The following is a 22,131-nucleotide window of genomic DNA, read 5'->3' on the forward strand; positions in this document are numbered from 1 at the left end:
ATAGTTTCTTGCTGAGAAACACGACAGGATGGAAGTTGTGATCCGGTCCTTCCTGCATGAGAACTGCTCCTATACCACGCTCAGATGCATCGGTGGTTACTAGGAATGGTTTGTCAAAGTCTGGGGCCCTTAGCACAGGGTCAGACGTGAGCGTCGCCTTAAGTTGGGTAAAGGCCTCCTGACACTCATCAGTCCATTTAACTGTATTTGGCTGGGTCTTTTTGGTCAGGTCGGTCAGTGGGGCAGCGATTTGGCTGTAGTGTGGTACAAATCGCCTGTAGTACCCGGCCAAGCCTAAGAAGGATTGGACCTGTTTCTTTGACTTTGGGACAGGCCACTTTTGGATAGCATCCACCTTGGCCTGTAGGGGGTTTATGGTTCCTCGACCCACCTGGTGTCCCAGGTAAGTCACTCTGTTTTGGGCCTATTTGACACTTTTTGGCCTTAACAGTTAGTCCTGCCTGCCTGATACGCTCAAAGACCTTTTCCAGGTGTACTAGGTGTGTCGGGCCAGGAGTCTGAAAAAATGGCCACATCATCGAGGTAGGCAACTGCATATTCTCCCCAGTCCTGCTAGCAGACCATCTACCAGCCTCTGGAAGGTGGCGGGTGCATTTCGCAGCCCGAAAGGAAGTACATTAAATTCATACACCCCCCGCATGGGTGACGAATGCTGACCTTTCCTTGGCAGGTTCATCTAGCGGTACTTGCCAGTACCCCTTGGTTAAGTCTATTGTAGAGATGAACTGGGCACGTCCCAACTTTTCCATAGCTCATCGGTGCGTGGCATTGGATAGTTGTCTGGACGAGTTACCGCATTTAGCTTACGGTAGTCCACGCAAAAGCGTATTTCCCCATCTGGTTTGGGTACCAGAACCACTGGAGATGCCCATGCACTGGTAGATGAGCGTATTATACCCATCTGTAGCATGTTCTGGATCTCCCGTTCTATAGCAGCTTGGGCGTGAGGAGACACCCGGTAGGGTGGTGTTCTAACTGGGTGAGCATTACCTGTGTCAATGGAGTGGTATGCCTGTTCAGTCCGTCCTGGAGTGGCTGAGAACAATGGGCGAAGCTAGTGCACAGCTCCTTGATTTGTTGCCGCTGCAGACGTTCCAGGGTGGTTGAGAGGTTCACCTCTTCCACGCCACCGTCCTTTTTCCCGTCGTAGTAGACACCGTCAGGCCACTCAGCGTCATCTCCTCCCTGGACTGTAAACTGACAAACCTGTAAGTCTCTGGAATAAAAGGGCTTGAGAGAATTAACATGGTACACTTTGGGTTTTAGTGAGGAATTGGGAAATGCTATGAGGTAGTTAACAGCTCCCAGGCGCTCTTGGACCGTGAATGGCCCTTCCCATGATGCTTCCATCTTATGGGCCTGTTGCGCCTTCAAGACCATAACCTGGTCTCCTCTCTTGAAGGAACGGTCTCTGGTATGTTTATCATACCAGGCCTTTTGCTCTTCCTGAGTATCCTTTAGGTTTTCTCTAGCAAGGGCTAAAGAATGTCGGAGGGTGTTTTGTAGGTTGCTTACAAAGTCCAGAATGTTAGTTCCTGGAGAGGGTGTAAACCCCTCCCATTGTTGCTTCACCAACTGTAATGGCCCCTTAACTCGTGGCCATACACAAGTTCAAATGGTGAAAACCCTAAACTGGGATGTGGTACAGCCCTGTAAGCAAAGAGCAACTGCTGCAACACTAGGTCCCAGTCATTGGAGTATTCATTCACGAATTTACGGATCATGGCCCCAAAGTTCCATTAAACCTTTCGACCAGGCCATTGGTTTGATGGTGGTACGGGGTGGCAACCAAGTGATTCACCCCATGAGTTTCCCACAGGTCTTTCATGGTGCCTGCCAGGAAATTAGATCCTGAATCTGTAAGGATATCGGAGGGCCAACCTACCCTGGCAAAAATGTCTGTTAGGGCCTGGCACACAGCTTTAGCCCTGGTGTTGCCTAGAGCTACTGCTTCCGGCCATCGGGTAGCAAAGTCCACGAAAGTCAGTACGTACTGCTTTCCTCTGGGCGTCTTTCTTGGGAAAGGACCCAGAATATCCACAGCTACTCGCTGAAATGGGACCTCAATTATGGGAGTGGCTGGAGAGGGGCCTTGACCAGATCTTGGGGCTTTCCCACTCTTTGGCACACCTCACAAGACCGGACATACTGGGCAACTTCCTTGCCCATCCCCTCCCAGTGGAAGGACTTCCCCAACCTGTCTTTGGTTCTGTTCACCCCAGCATGGCCACTGGGATGATCATGGGCTAAGCTTAAGAGCTTCCCCCGTACTTAGTTGGAACCACCAACCGTTTGTGCGGCTGCCATTCTTCCTGGTGTCCACCAGAAAGAATTTCCTTGTATAAAAGTCCTTGGTCTATAACAAACCGGGATCGGTTAGAAGAGCTGAGAGGCGGTGGGTTGCTCCGTGCCGCCACCAAGCTTTCTGAAGGCTGTCATCTGCTTCCTGCTCAGTCTGGAACTGTTCCCTTGAGGCTGGGGACACCAGTTCTTCCTCAGACTGTGGACTTGGGCTTGGTCCCTCTGGAAGCGATGTAGGTGATGGGGTTGTTTCCGTTGCTGGTGAACCGCTCTCCGCTGGTGCACCTGGGGGTATTTCAGGCTCTGGCTGAGCCTCTTCGGTATGGTTGTCTGTTGCTTCTGCCAGTTCAGGCTCGTTGGCCCCCTCTGGCGTTGGGTTTGAAGATGTGGTTGCAATTGCTGGTGCTGGTGCTGGTTGCTGTTCCAGTTCCGGGTCTGGGACTGGAGGTGCTGTGGCTGGTTCAGCCGTTGGCATGGGATCCGGGTCCACTACCTCTGTCTGGGTCTCTGGTAACACAGACGGGTTCCCTGTGGACGGCTCAGGAACAGGAATGGGTCTGGAAGCTTGCCTGGTTTGGCTGTGCGTGTAACCATTCCCACTCTCTTGGCCCGCTTCACCTGGTTGGCCAAGTCTTCCCCCAGTAGCATGGGGATGGAATAATTGTCATAGACTGCAAAAGTCCACATTCCTGACCAGCCTTTGTACTGGACAGGCAGTTCAGCTGTAGGCAAGTCTACAGCTTGTGACATGAAGGGGTAAATGGTCACTTTGGCCTTTGGGTTGATGAGTTTGGGATCCACGAAGGATTGGTGGATAGCTGACACTTGTGCCCCCGTGTCTCTCCACGCGGTAACCTTCTTTCCGCCCACTCTCAAATTTTCCCTTCGCTCCAAGGGGATTTGAGAGGTATCTGGGCCTGGGGATCTTTGGTGTGATGGTGGTGTAATGACTTGCACCCGGTGGGGTTCTTTGGGCAGTTGGCCTTTATATGTCCCAGTTCATTACACTTATAGCATCTTCCAGCTGACGGGTCACTGGGTCGAGGTGAGTTACTGGAGACTGGTGAGGTGGAAGATAGGGTGTCTGTGGCTTTCCTTGGTTGTAGGTGGGGTTTTGGGTTGCCCTCGGTTGTAGGGTTTATTGTCGGTGTGCCCCCTGGGGTTTTCATTCCCCTTTACAGTAGCTTTCTTGCTTTCTGCCACTTCCATCCATTTGGCTCCAATCTCCCCCGCCTCGGTGAGATTTTTGGGTTTTCCATCTTGGATGTACCGTGTTATGTCCTCAGGAACACCATCCAAGAACTGCTCCATTTGTATGAGGAGGTGCAGTTCGTCAATGGATTGAACATTGGTTCCTGATATCCAGGCCTTATAATTCTTTCCAACGTAGTAGGCGTGTTTGGGAATGACCCATCTGGTTTCCACTTTTGGGTTCTGAACCGCCGACGGGCATGATCGGGGTTATCCCCATTCTGTATCTGGCCTTGGTTTGAAACAGTTTATAATCGTTCATTTGGTCCTTTGGCATTTCAGCCGCCACTTCTGCTAAGGGTCCACTGAGGTGTGACCTCAGCTCTAGCATGTACTGGTCTTCAGGATGCTGTACCCAATGCAGGCTCTTTCAAAATTTTCTAAGAAGGCCTCAGTGTCATCACCTGCCTTGTAGTTGGGAAATTTCTTGTGCGGGAACAACAACTGGCGACGGGTGTTAGGATTGGCTGGTTCTGTTGCTTAGCCTGTTCTAATTCATGCTTGCTCTGTGGGTCCTCTCTTCACTTTTTTTCTCTCCTCTGGAGTTTTTCCATCTCTCTTGGAAGGCTGCATCTTCTTCTGCTTGTTTTTTTGTAGGCTTGCCTCTCTTCTTGTTGTTTTCTTTGGTGAGCTGCATTTTGGCTGCTTGATCTCTTTTTGGGCTGCTTTCATTTGCTTTTGTTTTTCTTTAATTTCCATCCGTCTTGTATGTTTTTTTCCATGTCTCGTCTATGCTTTTTGCCTCTGTGTCTTGCTCGTTCCTTTTTCAGGCTTTCCTTGGAAGTCATGGTTCCTGTTTTCTTGTGTTGGGGTGCCCTCTGGTGGTTTATTGTCTGAACTGCTGGCTCTCTGTTGTCTCCTGGAGTTCTGCCTAGCAACCGTCCTTTTGTTTAACTTCTTCTAGGCTAATGTTTGACATGTAAATTAAAAACAAAAACCAGTTTATTTACCTGTGTGTGTTTGCTGGGTACTTGATTCCCAATTGGAATTCTATTGTTTAACAAAGACCCTTAATGTCACCTTAAATGGCTCCTTGCTTAAAATGCAAGCCAGCTGAGCAAAGCAGAAGAAAAAAAATTTCTCTCTGGCTACTTTTAAAACCAAACCCTTTCTCTCTGCTAAAAAGCCCCTAGCAGAGAAAAGAAAATAATATATCCTACTGGCTTCTGGATTCTTATTTTCCCACTTCCGCTGCCACTCATATCATAAGCCTCTTTCCCAAATCTGGACCTTAGCGTCCAAAAATCTGGGTGCTAGCATGAACCCTCTAAGCTTAATTACCAGCTTAGATTTATCTCGCTGCCACCAGCATCCAAAATTTCAGGTTTTGGCCCTTCGCTCTGGTCTCCCCAAAACCTTCCCTGGGAGGGACCCCAAGACTCAGAACTCTGAGTCTCACAACAAAGGGAAATACCCACTTCCCTTCCCCCTCTCTCTCCCACCCAGACTTTCCTCTCTGGGCTAACCTGAGAGTACTGATGCAATCTCTTTACATCACAATACCAAGAAGCATGTCTCCTCTATTCAAAAGAGACAAACCCCAAATACAAGGAAACAGAAATGATTCTCTCTCTCTCCCCTCCCACCAATTCCTGGTGCTGCAGAGCTTCCCTCCGTAGATCTAACACAAAGGAATTCCCTCCCTTCGTTCCTTAGCCTACCCAGAGAGAAAAAACTCAAACAGTCTTAAAAAGAAAGCTTTATATAAAAAAGAAAGAAAGAAAAAACACATCAAAATTAATTCTGCATCAAGATGACAATACAGGGCTATTGCTTATAAGAAAAATATGAATAACATTCCAGCAAAATCTACACACATGTAAATACAACCAAAACAACATAAAAAGTCTATATTGTTTTCTACCTTTGTCACTTACAATTGGAACAGAAGATTAGAAAGCCCTGGAAGATAGAAAAGTGAAACCTCTCAGAGCTAGAGAGCAACAGAGAAGACTAAGACTCAGAAGGACCCACACCCAAAACTTCCCTCCCTGAGATTTGAAAAATCGTTTCCTGATTGGTCCTCTGGTCAGGAGTTTGATGGTTCGATTGTTCAGAGGAAACGAACAGAACAGGCGCGATTTCAATGATTCCTCACCTGTTGTCGTATCCAGTTTCTTGCAGATATGGAGGTTTAAGGACACACGAGATGGGTTGTGGTCCTGCCATCTTGGACTAATAGCCATTGCTGACTATCCTCCATGATGAACTCACCTAATTCTTTTTTGAACCTAGTTATATTTTTGGCCTTCACAATATCCCATAACAACAAGTTCCACAGCTTGACTGTGCATTGTACTCCTTTTGTTCATTTTAAGTCTGCTGTTTATTAATTTTATCAGGTGACACCTAGCTCCTGTGTTAGGTGAAGGGGTAAATAACATTCCCTATTCACTTTCTCCACAACATTCATGATTTTATAGACCTCTCTCATATCTCCCCTTAGTCATCTCATTTCTAAAATGAACAGTCTCAGTCTTTTTCATTTCTCCTCATACGGAAGCTGTCCCAGACCCCTAATAATTTTTGTTGCCCTTCTCAGCACTTTTTCCCATTCTAATACATCTTTTTTGAGATGAGGCAACCAGAACCACACACAGTATTCAAGGCGTGGGCGTACCATGGATTTATATAGTAGCATCATAATATTTTCTGTCTTATTTCTATCCCTTTCTTAATGGTTCCTAACATTCTGTTCACTTTTTTGACTGCTGCTGCACATTCAGTGGATGTTTTCAGGGAATTATCTATGATGACTCCAAGATCTTTTCTTTAGTGGTAACAACTAATTTAGACCCCATCATTTCGTCTGTATTGTTGGGATTATGTTTTCCAATGTGCATTACTTGGCATTTATCAACGTCAAATTTCATCTGCCAGTTTAGTCACCCAGTTTAGTGAGATCCAGTTGTAACTCTTTGCAGTGAGCTTTGGCCTTAACAATCTTGAGTAATTTGTATCATCTGTAAATTCCGCCACCTCACTGTTTACTCCTCTTTCCAGATAAGTTATGAATCCTTGGAGGACCCCCGCTATTTTCCTCTCTCCATTGTGAAAACTGACCATTTATTCCTACGCTTTGTTTCCTATCTTTAACCAGTTACTGATCCATAACAGGACCTTCCCTCTTATCCCATGACTGCTTACTTTACTTAAGAGGCTTTGGTGTGGGACCTGTTAAAGACTTTTTGAAAGTCCAAGTACACTATATCCACTCCATCACTTTTGTCCAAATGCTGGTTGGCATCTTCAAAGAATTCTAACAGATTGGTGAGCCATGATTTTCTTTTCAAAAGCCATTTGACTTTTCCTCAACATATTGTGTTCATTTATGTGTCTGATAATTCTGTTCTTTATTATAGTTTCAGCAATTTGCCTGGTACAAATGTTAGGCTGACTGACCCATAATTCCCAGGATCGCTTCTGGAGCCTTTTTTAAAAATCAGTGTTACATTAGCTACCCCCTAGCTATCTAGTACAGAGGCTGATTTAAGCAATAGGTTACATACCATAGTTACTAATTCTGCAATTTCATATTTGAGTACCTTCACGACACTTACATAAATACCATCTGGTCCTGGTGATTTATCATGGTTTAATTTACTGATTTGTTCCAAAACCTCTCCTACTGACACCTCAACCTGGGACAGTTCCTCAGACTTGTCACTTAAAAAGAATGGCTTGAGTGTGGGGGTCTCTCCCATATCCTCTGCAGTGAAAACAGATACAGAGAATTCATTCAGTTCTGTGCAACAACCTTGTTTTCCTTCAGTGTTCCTTTAACACCTTAATTGTCCAGTGGAGCCACTGCCTGTTTGGCAGGCTTCCTAATTCTGATATACTTAAAAAAATTGTTAGTTTCTATATAATTAGTTTCTCTTCAAAATTCTTTCTTGGCCTGACTTATTATACTTTTACACTTGACTTGTCAGCAGTTCATCTCCTTTATATTTCCCCCAGTAGGATTTGATGTCCACTTTTTAAATGATGCCCTTCTTCCTCTAACTGCCTCTTTTACTCTCTTGTTTAGCCTTGGTGGCATTTTTTGGTTCTCTTACTGGTGTTCTTTTTGGGGGGTATACATTTAGTCTGAGCCTCTATTATGGCATTTTGAAAGTAATCTGCACGCAGTTTGTAGGCATTTCACCCTTGTGACTGTTCCTTTTAATTTCTATTTAACTAGCTTCCTCATTTTTGTGTAGTTGTATTTTTTTAAATTAAATTCTACTGAGTAGGTTTCTTTGGTATTTTTCCTCTTACAAGGATGTTAAATTTAATTACATTACAGTTGCTATTACTGAATGGTTCAGCTATATTCACCTCTTGAACCAGATCCTGTACGCCACTTAGATCAGGAATTCCCTCTCCCATTGTGGGTTTCAAGACAAGCTGATCCAAGAAGCAGTCATTTATAGTGCAAAAAATTTTATATCTGCATCCCTTCCAGAAGTGACAGATATCCAATCAATACGAGAATAGCTGAAATCAATGTTCCCTCTAATTTTTTCCATCCATGTGCGGAATAAATTTTGTTATGTGCATCAAAGTATGTGGGGATGTGGGCCATCAGTAGAAACAAAAAACCTAGATATAATATATATTTTTAAAAAGTTACCATAGGGATAATTACTCCAGTCAAGACAGGTGAAGCATTTTAGAACTCACTACTCAAAGAATTAAATGTAAGTGTAAGAGAGAAATAAAAATTATGAAATGCATAGACCAGTCAAAAAACTAAAATAACACACTTTGAACGAATAAAATTACAGAGAATATATGTGCACTGCAGGAAGTACCAAAAAGTAACAATAATAACAACAATACAAGTACATGTTGGGAGGTGAGTGTGAAAGAGACTGTCTGTGTGACAAAGACAGTGTGTGTGTGTGCTGGCTGCTGGGGAAAACCGTGCGCTGTCTCTTTAAGACACTCATTGAACCCTCTCCTGCTCTGTCCTGAACCCTGTTGTCTCTCCTCCTCTGCTCTGTGGAGATGGGGTACATGGGCAGGGGGAAGGGGAGAGAGAGAGAAAGAGAGAGAGAGAGAGAGAGAGAGTGTGAGTGAGTGAGTGTGTGAGACAGAGACTGTGTGAGCTGGCTGCTGCGGAAATCTCAGAAAGAGTGCACTGTCTCTTTAAGACATGCACTCAGCCACTCACCATTCAGACTGCAGCTTCAAGTCCTCCAGAGCCAGGCTGTCCCTTCTTCCCTGCTCTGGGGAGATGGGGTACAGAGACGGGGGGAGGGGGGTCACCCTGACATCAGCACCCTACCCCCTCCACACACCCCGCTTTGCATAGCCAGCAGGAGGGTCCCGGGAGCAGCTGCAGGATGGAGCAACATGGGGGGGGGGGAGAGGGGCACCTGAACACACGCTGCTAGCTGTGTGCGCTCTGCTAATCAGCTGCTTGGTATTTGAATCTCTCCTGCATGGCTGCACAAGCTCACAGCTTACAGGGAACACAGGTTGAAATCCCAATTTATTATTGGATTTTCTCCCTTTGTAGCCTGTGTAATGTCCCTTGCATTTCACAATCGCTATTACCATCCAGGTCACATGGTCGGTAGTATATTCCCACTGCTATACTTTTATTGTTCAAGCATGGAATTTTTATCCATACAGATTCTATGGTATGGCTTGATTCATTTAATATTTTTACTTTGAGTCTATATTTTTTTCCCCCCACATAATGCCACTCCCTGACCAGCATAACCTATTCGGTCATTCCTATATATTTTGTACCCTTGTATTACCATGTCCCATCAATTATCCTTATTCCAACAAGTTCCTGCAACTCCTATTACATCAATATCCTCATTTAATGCCAGGCACTCCTCTAGCTCACCCACCTTAGTATTTAGACTTCTAGCACAGTATTTCTCAAATGCGGCCATCAGGGGCTCTCCTTGTGGCCACAGCCTCCTGGGCAATGACTGGAGGGGGCAAAGGAGTGGGCCCTGCCCCCTCTAGAGCCACAAATGCCAGAGGAGCAGGCAGCCAGTGAGTTCCCCACCTTCCCAGGGGCAGTGAGGGTCAGGCTTCAGCCCTGGGGTGGCTGGCTCTGGCCCTGGATGCCGGCCCTTGGCTCTCCACCATCTCACATTGCCCCTGACCCTTGCTGCCCCTCCAGCCCCAATCCCATCTATCCCCTCATCATCCCTGGCCCCCATTGTCTCCCTACCCACCTCTCCATCCAGGGCTTAATTTGTCCCCTGGCTTGCCAGGGCTGAGGAAGTCTGCTGTGAAAAAAGTGATATTAACAAACATACAAATATTAATTTTGCAGCAGCAGACTTACTAGCTAGCAAGTCTTAAAAAAACAGCAACCTTCAACCCCGCCTACAGCTGACCTTCCTGTTGCACACAGTTTTAGAGAGGTACAGTGCCCCTAGACACGTGCCTACTGTGCCCAACTAGAAATCCAGCCCTGGCTATTATAGGCATGCTAGAATGCACACATGCACCCGGAGGCCCAAGGCACTGTGACAGTTATACTGGTTGTTTATAAAAGAACTAAAACAGAGGTGGCCTTCCATGAATGTTGGCCTGCAAGACGAGGCACTGTTGACACCATAGTGATGGACATGGTATAGCAATGCACTAATGCAGAGAGAGCAGGAGACAGAAAAAGAGATGACAGGAGGCAGGATAAGGGCTGGAGACAGCAACAGCTGATTGAGGTTGCCGCCAGCAGTAGAATGAGCTGGCAGGTGGCTCAATGCTTTCATTCCCCAACCCAAGGCCTTGCCCCTGCCATTTGAGCTACCCCCACAGCTGCCATTTTTTTCAGCACTACAGCTGCTCAAAGGCCAAAGCATTTTTAATGGAGTAAATGTATGTTTTCCAGTCTCCACTCATTCAAAAATGGTTGAACCATTTTCCTTAAAACGTCTAAATAATTCACCTTCAGGCAGACAAGATCTGGAAAATGGCAGCTCCTACAGTGAATATTTCAGGGTTACAAGTTACCTGGAGCAGCATTTAGGATGGAAATGCTGGGGCACCCTTCAATATAGCTGTTGCCAGTGCTCCAGCAATAATGTAGATAAATAAGAATACTCCAAACCAAGCAAAAATTGCCTGATCTCAGGCCTTGGCTACACTTGAGAGTTACAGCGCAATAAAGTCACCAACAGCGCTGTAACTCACTCCCTGTCCACATTGGCAAGGCATGTACAGCTCTGTATCTCCGCAGTTACAGCACAGCTTGTAATCCACCTCCCCGAGAGGAATAAAGAGTATTGCACTGCTGCTGCTGCATTGCTGTGGCAGTGTGGCCGCCCAATGCACTCTGATTGGCCTCCAGAAGTATTCGGCAGTATCCCACAATGCTTGTTCTAGCAACTCTGTTCATCAGTTCAAATTCTACTGCCCTGGCCTCAGGTGACCAACTGTCAGACCCACCCTTTAAATTCCCTGGGAATTTTAAAAATCCCCTTCATGTTTGCTCAGCCAGGTGTGGAGTGCAATCAGTGAATCTTTCCAGGTGACCATGCCTCCACGTGCCAAACGAGGCCCAGCATGGAGAAATGGCGAGTTGCTGGACCTCATCAGTGTTTGGGGGGAGGAAGCTGGGCAGTCCCAGCTGCGCTCCAGCCGTAGGAATTACGATACCTTCGGACAGATATCAAGGGCCATGATGGAAAGGGGCCATGACCAGGATGCACTGCAGTGCAGGATTAAAGTGAAGGAGCTGTGGAATGCCTACCACAAAGCCTGCGAGGCAAACTGCTGCTCCAGCACTGCCCCCACGACCTGCCATTTCCACAAAGAGCTGGATGCGATACTTGGAGGTGACCCCACCTCCACTCCGAGCACCACCATGGACACTTCAGAGCAGGGGGAGGAGGAGGAGGAGCAGTAGAAAAGAGGGAGTGAAGGTGCTGGGGCAGGGGGGACACCCCGGAATCCCTGGAAGCATGCAGTCAGGAGCTCTTCTCAAGCCAGGAGGAAGGCAGCCAGTCGAAGCAGCCGGTACTTGCTCGAGGACAAACAGAAGAGCAGGTTCTCAGTAAGCAGCTTTTATTTTCAGGAAGGAAATTTTTTGGGAGAGGAGGGTTAGGGCTGCACGCAAGAATGCCTAGGTGCGGAATAGCGCATTGATGTGGGCTATCAGATCGCAGTAATCGGCCTCGGTAATCTCTTCGCAAGTCTCATCCAGAATGTGGGTAATGCGCTTGCGCAGGTTTATTGGGAGAGCCACCGTGGTCCTTGTCCCAGTCAGGCTAACATGTCCGCGCCATTGTGCTGCGAGGGGCAGGGGGACCATTGCTGCACACAGGCAAACTGCAGATGGGCCAGGGCGGAAGACGCATTGCAGTAGAAGACCCTCTCTTGCTTCCGAGGTCACTCTCAGCAGCGAGATATCTTCCAGGATAAACTCCTGTGGAAAATGTTGGGACAGTGTTCAATGTAGGTGCCCCCTACAGCTACTGGCTCTCTCCAAGGCACAGAAACCCAGAGGACAGTACATCCGTGAAACAATCAGTCCCCCTTACTCACCATTTTGGGGCTCCTGTGGGTTATGTGAGCTCTCTTTGGGATGGGAAAATTATGCTACTGTGTAGACTGTGTGTGCCCTCCTTAAGTGCAGGGGAATCATTATTCTGTCTGGTATAAACAGTGCTGTCTCTGTTAAGTGTTGCATTTTGCCTTTACAGATGCAACCTTGAGATCTCAGCTGTCTGTGTTATCACTGGCTGAGAGACTGCAAAAACTCCAGAAGAGACCACGAAAAAGCAAAGATGACATGCTGCACGAAGTGATGCATCAATCTCTTCTAGAGAATCAAAAAGCACAGGAGTGGAGGGAGAGAGAAAGCAGGATCTGCAAGGAAAATGCAGTGCACCGGAAGCAAAGCACGGAGCGGCTGATAAGCATTCTGGAGTGCTAAGCGGACTCTATCCAGGCGCTCGTAGCCATGCAGGCGGAGCACTACTGCACCCACCCCTCCTGCAGCCCTTGTCCCAAAACTCTTTCCCTTGTGCCCCCATGTCACCTCCAACCCACTTTCCTCAACATCCAGGTTCTTACCGCCACCAGCTGCCTCCAACACCTTATCTTCACCAACCAGCCCTGAGAACTACGATCCTTACCCTCTGCACTCAACCCCCATCACCATGCAGTATAGCCATCCTGAAGAGCAGCACTTACTGCACAGCACTCCAGACAGGATACACACAAATCTGTGATTGTACCGTTCCCCACCCCACCCCCTTGCCCTTTCTGATTCCCAAACAGTTGTTTCTTTCAATAAATGAATTTTCTTTTCAATAAATGGATTTTTTGGCTTTGAAAACATTCTTCATTATTGCATAAAGTAAAAGATACCTTAGCCCAGGAAAGAAACAGGCACTGCAAATCAGCTTAGCAAACACAGATTCCTACCAACATTGTAACCACTGTACTTCACTCCCGTGCAGGGCACCAAACATTACTGTTGGTTTTCAGCCTCAAATTGCTCCCTCAAGGCATCCCTAATCCTTGCAGCCCTGTGCTGGGCCCCTCTAAATAGCCCTGCTCTCTGGCTGTGCAAATTCAGCCTCCAGGCATTGAACCTCGGAGGTCCACGCCTGACTGAATCTTTCACCCTTCCCTTCACAAATATTATGGAGGGTACAGCACACGGATATAACCGTGGGGATGCTGTTTTTGCCCAAGTCCAGCTTCCCATACAGAGATCGCGCCCTTTAAACAGCCAAAGCACCTCCACAGTCATGTGCACCAGCTCAGCTGTAGTTGAACCGTTCTTGCTGCTGTCAAGGCTCTCTGTGTAGGTTTCACGAGCCATGGCATGGTAAGCGGGGTCTCCAAGGATCACAATGGGCATTTTGACATCCCCCACTGTGGTCTTCCACTCTGGGAAAAAAGTTCTGGCCTGCAGCTTCCTGAACAGGCCAGTGTTCCGAAAGATGCATGCATCATGCACCTTTCTGGGCCAGTCTGCGTTAATGTCAATGAAACGCCCATAGTGATCCACAAGCACCTGGAGAACCATAGAGAAATACCCCTTCCGATTAACGTACTCGGATGCTAGGTGAGGTGGTGCCAGAAAAGGAATATCCGTCCCATCTATCGCCCCTCCACAGTTAGGGAAACCCATTTGTGCAAAGCTATCCATAATGTCCTGCACATTCCCCGGAGTTGCAGTTCTTAGCAGGATGCGATTAATAGCCCTGCCAACTTGCATCAACACAATTCCAACGGTCGACTTTCCCACTCCAAACTGGTTCGCAATCAATCAGTAGCTGTCTGGAGTTGCCAGCTTCCAGATTGCAATAGCCACCCGCTTCCACCGGCACGGCAGCTCTCAATCTCATGTCCTTGCACTGCAGGGTGGGGGTGAGCTCCTCACACAGTCCCTGGCTTTTCTGAGAAAGTGGCTTTTCTCATCTGAAAGTTCTGCAGCCACTGCTCATCATTCCAGACTTGCATGATGATGTGATCCCACCACTCAGTGCTTGTTTCCCAAGCCCAAATGCGGCGTTCCACAATGCTGAGCATGTCCATGAATGAGATAAGCAATTTCATGTTGTATGCGTTACGCAACTCGATATCATCATCAGACTCCTCACTGTAACTTTGGATCTTAAGGAGTAGCTCAACTGCCAAATGTGATGTGCTGGCGAGACTCATCAGCATACTTCTCAGCAGTTCGGGCTCCATTTCCCACAGACCAAAACGGAACACAGATCGTGCTGCACAGAAACCATTGAAAGGGGGCGCCAAACGTGGACAGAAACACAGGGATTGTGGGATGCGAAGTCATGCATCACGGGGCATTGGGACAGGACCCAGAATGCCCCGCACCCCCCGCCCCCTTCCCACAACTCACGGCACCAGAATGGGAAGAGGTGCTCTGTGGGATAGCTCCCCATAATGCACCATTCCCAATGCCGCTGCAAGTGCCGCAAACGTGGCCACGACAGTGGGCTGGCAGCTGTCAGTGTGGACAGACCGCAGCGCTTTCCCTACTCAGCTGTACGAATACAGGTTTAACTAATAGCGCTGTACAGCTGCAAGTGTAGCCATACCCTCAGTTTTGTTTTGACAGATTTTGAATTTCATGACTGTTGCATTTGAGCAATCATTAATGAGTTTGGAGGTAAATTAGAAAAGTCTGTTTGATGATTCTTTTGAAATGAAATCTAACTGCAACTACATGAGCAAAGAGGGATTAACAGAATGTTTCCTGAAACCTCAAAGTTCTAGTTTTTATGTACTTTCCCATTCCAGATCCTATAAAGTTCTGCTAGAAAGCTTTCAATATTGCTCAGTTTCATGGTTGAGAAATTTGCCACAAAATCCATCCTTTATTGCCTATTTGTCAAAGAGAATCTATACTTTTATTTTTTTTAAATGGGTCCTATTGTGGTGTAAAATGGCATAGCTTCATTGATGTCAATGAAGCTATGCTAATTTACACTAACTGACAATTTAGCCCACTATGTGCAAAGAATCTTAAAAACTTACTGACTATAAACTTGTAATCCACTAAAATGTTGCCTTCCTAAATCTCCAAAGAGCCTGAAACAGCAGCAATGAGACATGTTAAACTCTCATCACCGGGCTTCACATTAATTGTCAACATTGCTAAATGTTTCATGGATGATGTGAGGAAGGGTGGGCCTGTGGTTAAGCCAGTGGACTCAGTTTCAGGAGAACTAGGCTCAATTCTTGGCTTTGCCACAGATTTCTTGTGTGACTCTGTGCAAGGGTATGTCTAGACTACAGTGGCACAGATGCATCTTACATTGTTGGAAGGGGGTTTCCATCCACATAGGTAATTCACCTCTCCAAGACAGAATTCTTCTGTTGACCTAAATGCATCTATAGTGGTGATCAGACTGACCTAACTACGTTGCACAGGGGGTGGATTTTTTCACAGCCCTGAGCAATGTAGCTAGGTTGACCTAAGATTTAGGAGTAGACTAGGCCTCAGTCATTTAAGCTCTGTCTCATTTCCCATTTTTAAAACAAGAATAATAGTACTTCCTTCTACCCACCTTTTGTCTGCCTCAAGTATTTAAATTGTATAAAAAAATGTATAATGTGTCAACATAGTGCCTAGCATTGACCTCAGCTGGGCCTCTGGACATATTATAATGCAGATAATAATAATTATTTTACATCATGACAGACCTATAGATGTAAGAATCTTCATATTAAGAGATTTGGAATTTGAATGAAGTATGGGCAAACAGCAGCTGAAGTGGCCAAAAGAAGTACCCTATGGAGCTGGAAATCAACAAGCAAATTAAGCATTGCAGAATTATATAATTAACAGAGTAACCTGGCAAATGCAGGAAAAAACAACGCGTAACACAAGAGCAGTGCCTGAGGATTTGGAGAAGAACAGTCTTATCTTTGGGTCTGATCCTGCAAACAATTTTCCACATGCTTAACTTTGTTCACATGAGTAGTCCAATGTGGGACTAAGTATGTGTTCAAGTTTTTGCAGGATCAGGGTCCACAAGATTATTTATTTTCTAACATTTTTCATTATTTTATTTCCTATTTTCTCCAATCTTAAACTGAACTCTTAACAGTATATTTAATGTGTATCTAGGGTAGCACCTCTACTTTCTTATCTCCATTTCCTCTTCTTTTTTCCTTAAAAACCTCAAAGAATAATATTTGTAAATGAAAGAGAGGGTTATTTCCTATAGTAAAGACTCTCATAAATTAGAGATGGGCAAGAGCTACTGAACTGAGTCAGTCAGTTTGTCCTCCTCCAAGGAAGGGTGTTTCCCCACCATATATTCTTAAGTGCCTTGGTCATCCTACTCTATCAGTGAAGCTTCCACTAGTTCTCCAGTGAGATGGCTTCACAGCCCAGTACATCACACTGAGGATGTTTTTCCTGATTCAGCCAATTGTACCATTTCCCATGTCATACCTTCATCGGTCTCTTCAGGGCTTCCTGAATGTCCACCCGCTTCCTCATAATGGTCTGGTCCAGTTTGCGTTCAAAGGCTAACAGGTCCATGTAGGCCTGGGACTCAGGAACCAACTCCCGGATCTGAGGAGGAAGCAGGGAATATCCAAACACTGGAGGCAAGGAATTCATCATATTCCAGGACCAGTAATACTTATATCTGTCCAGACCTTAGAGAGAGGGTTTGCTTAGCAGAAGTGATTGCCTCTAGGCAATACAAACCATTTTAGATTTGTCTTTGTTTAAACTAGGGTCTCTCTATACTAGAAGAAAAGCATTTTTAAAAACAACAGTGTTTTTAAACCTTACACTTTTTAAAACCTTAGTATACACCAAGTTGTATGTTAACATGTTAGCTGGCTGAGATGAAGCCTTGGCTCCGCCAGAGGCTTCAATATGACCAGCTAACAAGTGTTAACATGCAGCTTGTCCTGCCTATACTACGGCTAGCTATACTAGCTAACACATTTTTTAAAACGTCCCTTTTCCTAGTCTAGAAAAGCTCTAAGAGGAGCTGGCAAGAAGTAGGGCATGAAGAGAGGGAGACAGGAAAGAGGGAAACAGGAAAAGAGAGAGAGATTTGAACAAATGAGCTGGATCCTTGGCAGCGATCCTCCCCTTAGGCTGCAGAGCCGATGACTGGAACTGGTTCCACATGTCCTTCAGCAGAACCCTTGTAGCAGTTCCCCACTCTCTGCCTGCATATGGTCCCCATTCCATGCTACTGCACAGGCAATGATTTGCCTCCTCGGATATGTTCTACACTGGGAAAATGCATCATCAGAAAATGTGTAAGCTAACATGCTGTTAAACATGACTTAGCACCTAGTATAGACAAGGAAGAGTCGTGTTTTAAAATTTGCAGAGTCCTGTGGCACCTTATAGACTAACAAACGTATTGGAGCATGAGCTTTCATGGGTGAATATGATGAAGTGGGTATTCATCCATGAAAGCTCATGCTCCAATACGTCTGTTAGTCTATACGGTGCCACAGGACTCTTTGCTGCTTTAACAGATCCAAACTAACACGCCTACCCCTCTGATACATTTTAAAATTTGTTCACTGGACCCTATGATAAACCATGACCAGCAAATCTGTTTTTAAACTTGACTAGCCCTTCCTAAACTAGATGTTAAGTTGTGTTTAACATCACATTAGTCAGCACATTTTCTAATGTGATGTATTTTCCCAGTGTAGAAATACTCTTAGAACTTGGAGATTGGTCACAGACTATCTACTCCTGGCAATACCTGATTTGTGGATAATTGTGAGGCAGGTAGCGTTTTAAGACTTGTCTACACCTGGAGTTGTTCGATTAGTTTAACCCAACTGGTCAGGCACAGTTAAACAGGAACAAGGCACTCTTATTCTTGAATAAGTGTGTCCAGACATGGAGTTAATTAGGAACATTTATTCAGGAACAACTCCATGCGCAGACAAGCCCAAAGAGGAAATGGGTTACAAACAATTCCTAGCCTAGTCTCTCTTGAATCTCCTTATCCATTTCTAATACTCACCTCAGCTCTCAACAAAGCAGCAAAAATATTTAACAGCTAAAATATTTCTGTACTACAGCAGTAAAAGTAACTTGACCATATTTGCCACCTGTTATTGTTTATAATCTGGGGTATAAGGTTTGGATTTAGTACATTGCACAAATAAAGGGGAAATGGATAGCATGGGCCTAAAAGGCATTACTACCGGGCCAACTTCCTCAGGGGTGTACACATTACTGCACTTTCTGACAGGTGTTTCAGCATACAACATATCTGGTACAAACAGGTTCATTTCACAGGAAGTAACTCCTGCCTTTGCCTGGTTCAGGCCTCCAGTCAGTTGCTGTTACAGAAACACCATAGCAAAGACCAGACTGTACCATTAACCATGCCTAAATCTTTATTTCTGCCATTCCTTTAGTTCCAGGCCAGCTCATCATTACAGGTCTTGCAAAAGCAGGAAAACACTCATTAATTCTGGCATTCAAGTCATATGTTCCACAAACCCTGGCATCCTCTCATCTATCCTGTGCCTATTGTTTGTTTGAGGCTGAGCCCTGAGTCTCCTAATTCATTCCCTTGCAGTATATATGATGTGGGGCAGAGCCCCATGACTTGCTAGTAAGGCCTGGAGCCAGAGAAGTATCTTTTCTTTCTCCCATTAAACTCTATTCATATTTAGCTGTGATATAAACTACTTAAAATTGTCATTTCTCTTATCTGACATTCTTCAGGGAAATGTTAGCAACACGCAAATAATAACTGAAGATGAACATTCTGATGAGCCAAACCCACTCCACCACAGCAGCAGCACACACTGCACTGGGAACACCCAGGAGTTTCATCAATGATTTAGGTAATGACATGGAGAGTACACTTGTAAAGTCTGTGGATGATACCAAGCTGGGACGGGTTGCAAGTGCTTTGGAGAATACAAAAAGATCTATGAGGGAAGATTGAAAAAATAGGGTTTGCTTAGTCTGGAGAAGAGAAGACTGTGAGGGGACATGATAACAGTTTTCATGCACATAAAAGGTTGTTACAAGGAGGAGGGGAAAAAATTGTTCTCCTTAATCTCTGAGGCATAGGCAATGCCAGGGGGATTTGGGGTTCGGAGGAGGTGGCAGGGGCCAGGTGGAAAGGGAAGGAGTGGGGATCTAGGCCGCCTTGTCAAGAGAGTGTTGCTGGATGGTGCCTTGGCAGTCACCAGAAAGTGGACCGTGACTGTGGTGGTCAGGGAGAAGGCTGCCATTGTGCCTCCTCCATCAGCAGTTACCAGTCGCCTACAAGCTGAGGACAGGACAAGAAGCAATAGGCATAAATTGCAGCAAAGGTGGTTTAGGTTGGACATTAGGAAAAGCTTTTTTGGGGGGCCCTGAAGTGAGGTCCTTCGCTTGCTCTGGGGGCCTCAGAAAACTCTCACGGGGCCCGAGCCCCCGGAGCTTCTTCTGCTTCGGGTCTTCAGCAGCAATTTGGCAGCGGGGGGGTCCTTCCACTCCGGGACCCACCGCCGAAGTGCTCCAAAGACTCGCGGCGGGGAGGTCCGTTTGCCCCGGACCCGCCGCCAAAGTGCTGGGTCTTCAGCAGCAATTCGGCGGCAGAGGGCTCCCGCCGCAGGTCTTCGGGGTACTTTGGTAGTGGATCCCAAAGTAGAAGGATCCCCCGCCGCCAAATTATCACCCAAGTGGGGGCCCCTTGCCGCCAAAGACCCAAGACCCCCGAATCCTCTGGGCGGCCCTGGATGGTGTCCCCTGAACAGATATGTGGACAGAGCTGGCAACAGGCTTTGTTGCAAGGATAGGTACCTGTGTTAGTGTTTTTGTTGTGTAGTCTGTGGTTGCTGGTGAGTATTTGCTTCAGGTTAGGGGGGGCTGTCTGTAAGCAAGGACTGGCCTGTCTCCCAAAGTTTTTGCAGATACAGACTAACATGGCTGCTACTCTGAAACCTAGAATATTTAGCATCTGGTACAATATGGGATTTTGAAAAAAAAAGTATATGGAAGTTAACAGATTTTAATGGAAGTCTTCAGCAGGAATTTAGGAGGTGGATGTAATATTATGTTCACCCCGCAAAGGAGTATCCACCATCAGGATTTATAATTCACTGTCTCTGCCATATGCTTCACAAGGAAGTGGACCAGGAAGTATGCTCTAGGTTGGATCTCCATAAGCTCATTCCAGAAGTTTTGTGGGCACACAATTTGAGCTCAAAGGCAATGGAAGCTTATAAACAGATGAAAATACATGCAATATTTCTTAAAAACCGTTTTACCACTGGGTATGCAAAAACTGAAGCTCTGGGAATAGAAGAATGATGAGGTGGTATAACACAGCTGCCAGATTAACTTTAGTAATACAGTACCACCAAATCTCTTCTTAAAACTCTCCTTTGCCATGATAACTACAAAACAGCTTGACAACGGTTAGGCAGCTGGTCTGCTGAGACCATATCCTATCAAGCTGATCAATAACGCTTCATTGTAGCCTTGTGCTCCTCATCTGTCTGTATCCACCTGCTGTCTCTTGTCTTAAGAGTGCAAGCCTCTCTGGAACAGGGACCAGCTCTCTATGTTCTATGCTTGTTCAGGGTAGTTGTCAAGGACTGGGACTCCTAAGCATGACCATATCAAGTACTCAAAATAGATCCAGATTCTTTTAGAATCAAACAACAGACCAGAGTATTGGGGACTACAGCAGTCAAAGATGAAATACTTTTGACAGAGATTCATGTGGAAAAATCTTTTCCACTTCACTGTAAAGTTTTCCATGTTGAATGCTTTCAGCTTTCCAGTGAAATTCAATGGACCGCTCAAGAAAATCATTATTAGAATTGAACAAAGTGCAATCATTCAAACTGTCAGGGTCAGAGAGCTCAGATCTAAAGGCAAGATTTGTCTCTGGCAATGTGAGAGGAGATCTGTAGGAAATGGCAGATGAACTGGAGGCTCTAATGCCAATGCCAAAAGATCTGAGCCCAAGGCTGCAGCTTTTACTATTATGAGCTCTGTCCCTTTTTAAAATCATGACACTCTTGGGATAAGTGACACTGGAAGAAAGACACGTAGGAATCTCTGCTCCCACCCAGAAGAAAGGCATCAGTCAGGGCCCCATACTCTGAGCACCCCAGGAATAGATTAGAGAACACAGAATCTTCCCTCACTGCAAACCAGTAAACCTTTGGTTTCCCTCGCTTGTGCAAAAATATAGCCATTATCTCAGTCTTCAGAGACCACAAGTGCTGGGAAGTGCATTTCGGCTTGGATTGCCTCCTCAAGTATTGTTATTCACTTGGTGGTGCTTGGCCATTGGCAACACCGGATGAAGGATGCTTCACTCTCTAACTGTCTATTGATATGCCAGATGAGAGTGAGCTCCTCCTTGTCAACACCTGAATATTAGGATATGTTTGTTTATGGTATAACTCAGTTTCCCATATGTAGAAGGATGTTTGAGAGCTAACCAAATGTCTCTTAAGTCCAACACATTTATATGCAATTTGGCCTGCCTGGGATTCCACAGAACTTGAATAATGAATTGGTCCTGGTTTGCTCCTCAACCTATGTCTGAAGTGCGTACCACACTTTCACTTTCAACGGGGACCGAATAGTGAGGAACACCACTTTGCACCCATTTTCCGGGATTATCCACCACTAGCAAGCTTTGAATATGAATGGTAAATTACCAAATGGAAGTTAAACATAAGAACGGCCATACTGGGTCACACCAAAGGTCCATCTAGCCCAGTATCCTGTCTACTGACAATGGCCAATGCCAGGTACCCCAGAGGAAGTGAACCTAACAGGTAATGATCAAGTGATCTCTCTCCTGCCATCCATCTCCACCCTCTGACAAACAGAGACTAGGGACACCATTCCTTACCCATCCTGGCTAATAGCCATTAATGGACTTAACCTCCATTAATTTACCTAGTTCTCTTTTAAACGCTGTGTGGCAAATTGCCAGTATTGTTCTCTGGGTCTCGCGCTTTCTCTTCTCTGGGGTAGGTTCAGGGCGATATTGCTTGTCTCTGAACCAGTTCTTAATCACTCCCCTAGTGTCCTGGGAGGAGGGGAGTGGAGAGGGAGGGACCTGGGCCCGCCCTCTACTCCAGGTCCCAACCCAG

General features: G+C 45.9%; 1 protein-coding gene across 6 annotated transcripts in view; it reads right to left on the reverse strand.

Annotated features, from left to right (window-relative positions):
* SMARCD3 (SWI/SNF related BAF chromatin remodeling complex subunit D3) overlaps positions 1-22,131 on the reverse strand; it is a 277,819-nt gene that overhangs the window by 112,346 nt on the left and 143,342 nt on the right. For 4 of the 6 annotated variants that reach the window (XM_075062050.1, XM_075062049.1, XM_075062051.1 and 1 more), the window contains one exon: positions 16,472-16,594. The exons of the other annotated variants lie outside the window; for them this stretch is intronic. In XM_075062050.1, coding sequence (XP_074918151.1) covers positions 16,472-16,594 — 123 coding nt within the window. The remainder of the gene's footprint in view (positions 1-16,471; positions 16,595-22,131) is intronic. 6 annotated transcript variants of the gene reach the window in all.

The sequence above is a fragment of the Chelonoidis abingdonii genome, chromosome 2 (assembly GCF_003597395.2).
Source record: "Chelonoidis abingdonii isolate Lonesome George chromosome 2, CheloAbing_2.0, whole genome shotgun sequence".
NCBI lineage: Eukaryota > Metazoa > Chordata > Testudines > Testudinidae > Chelonoidis > Chelonoidis abingdonii.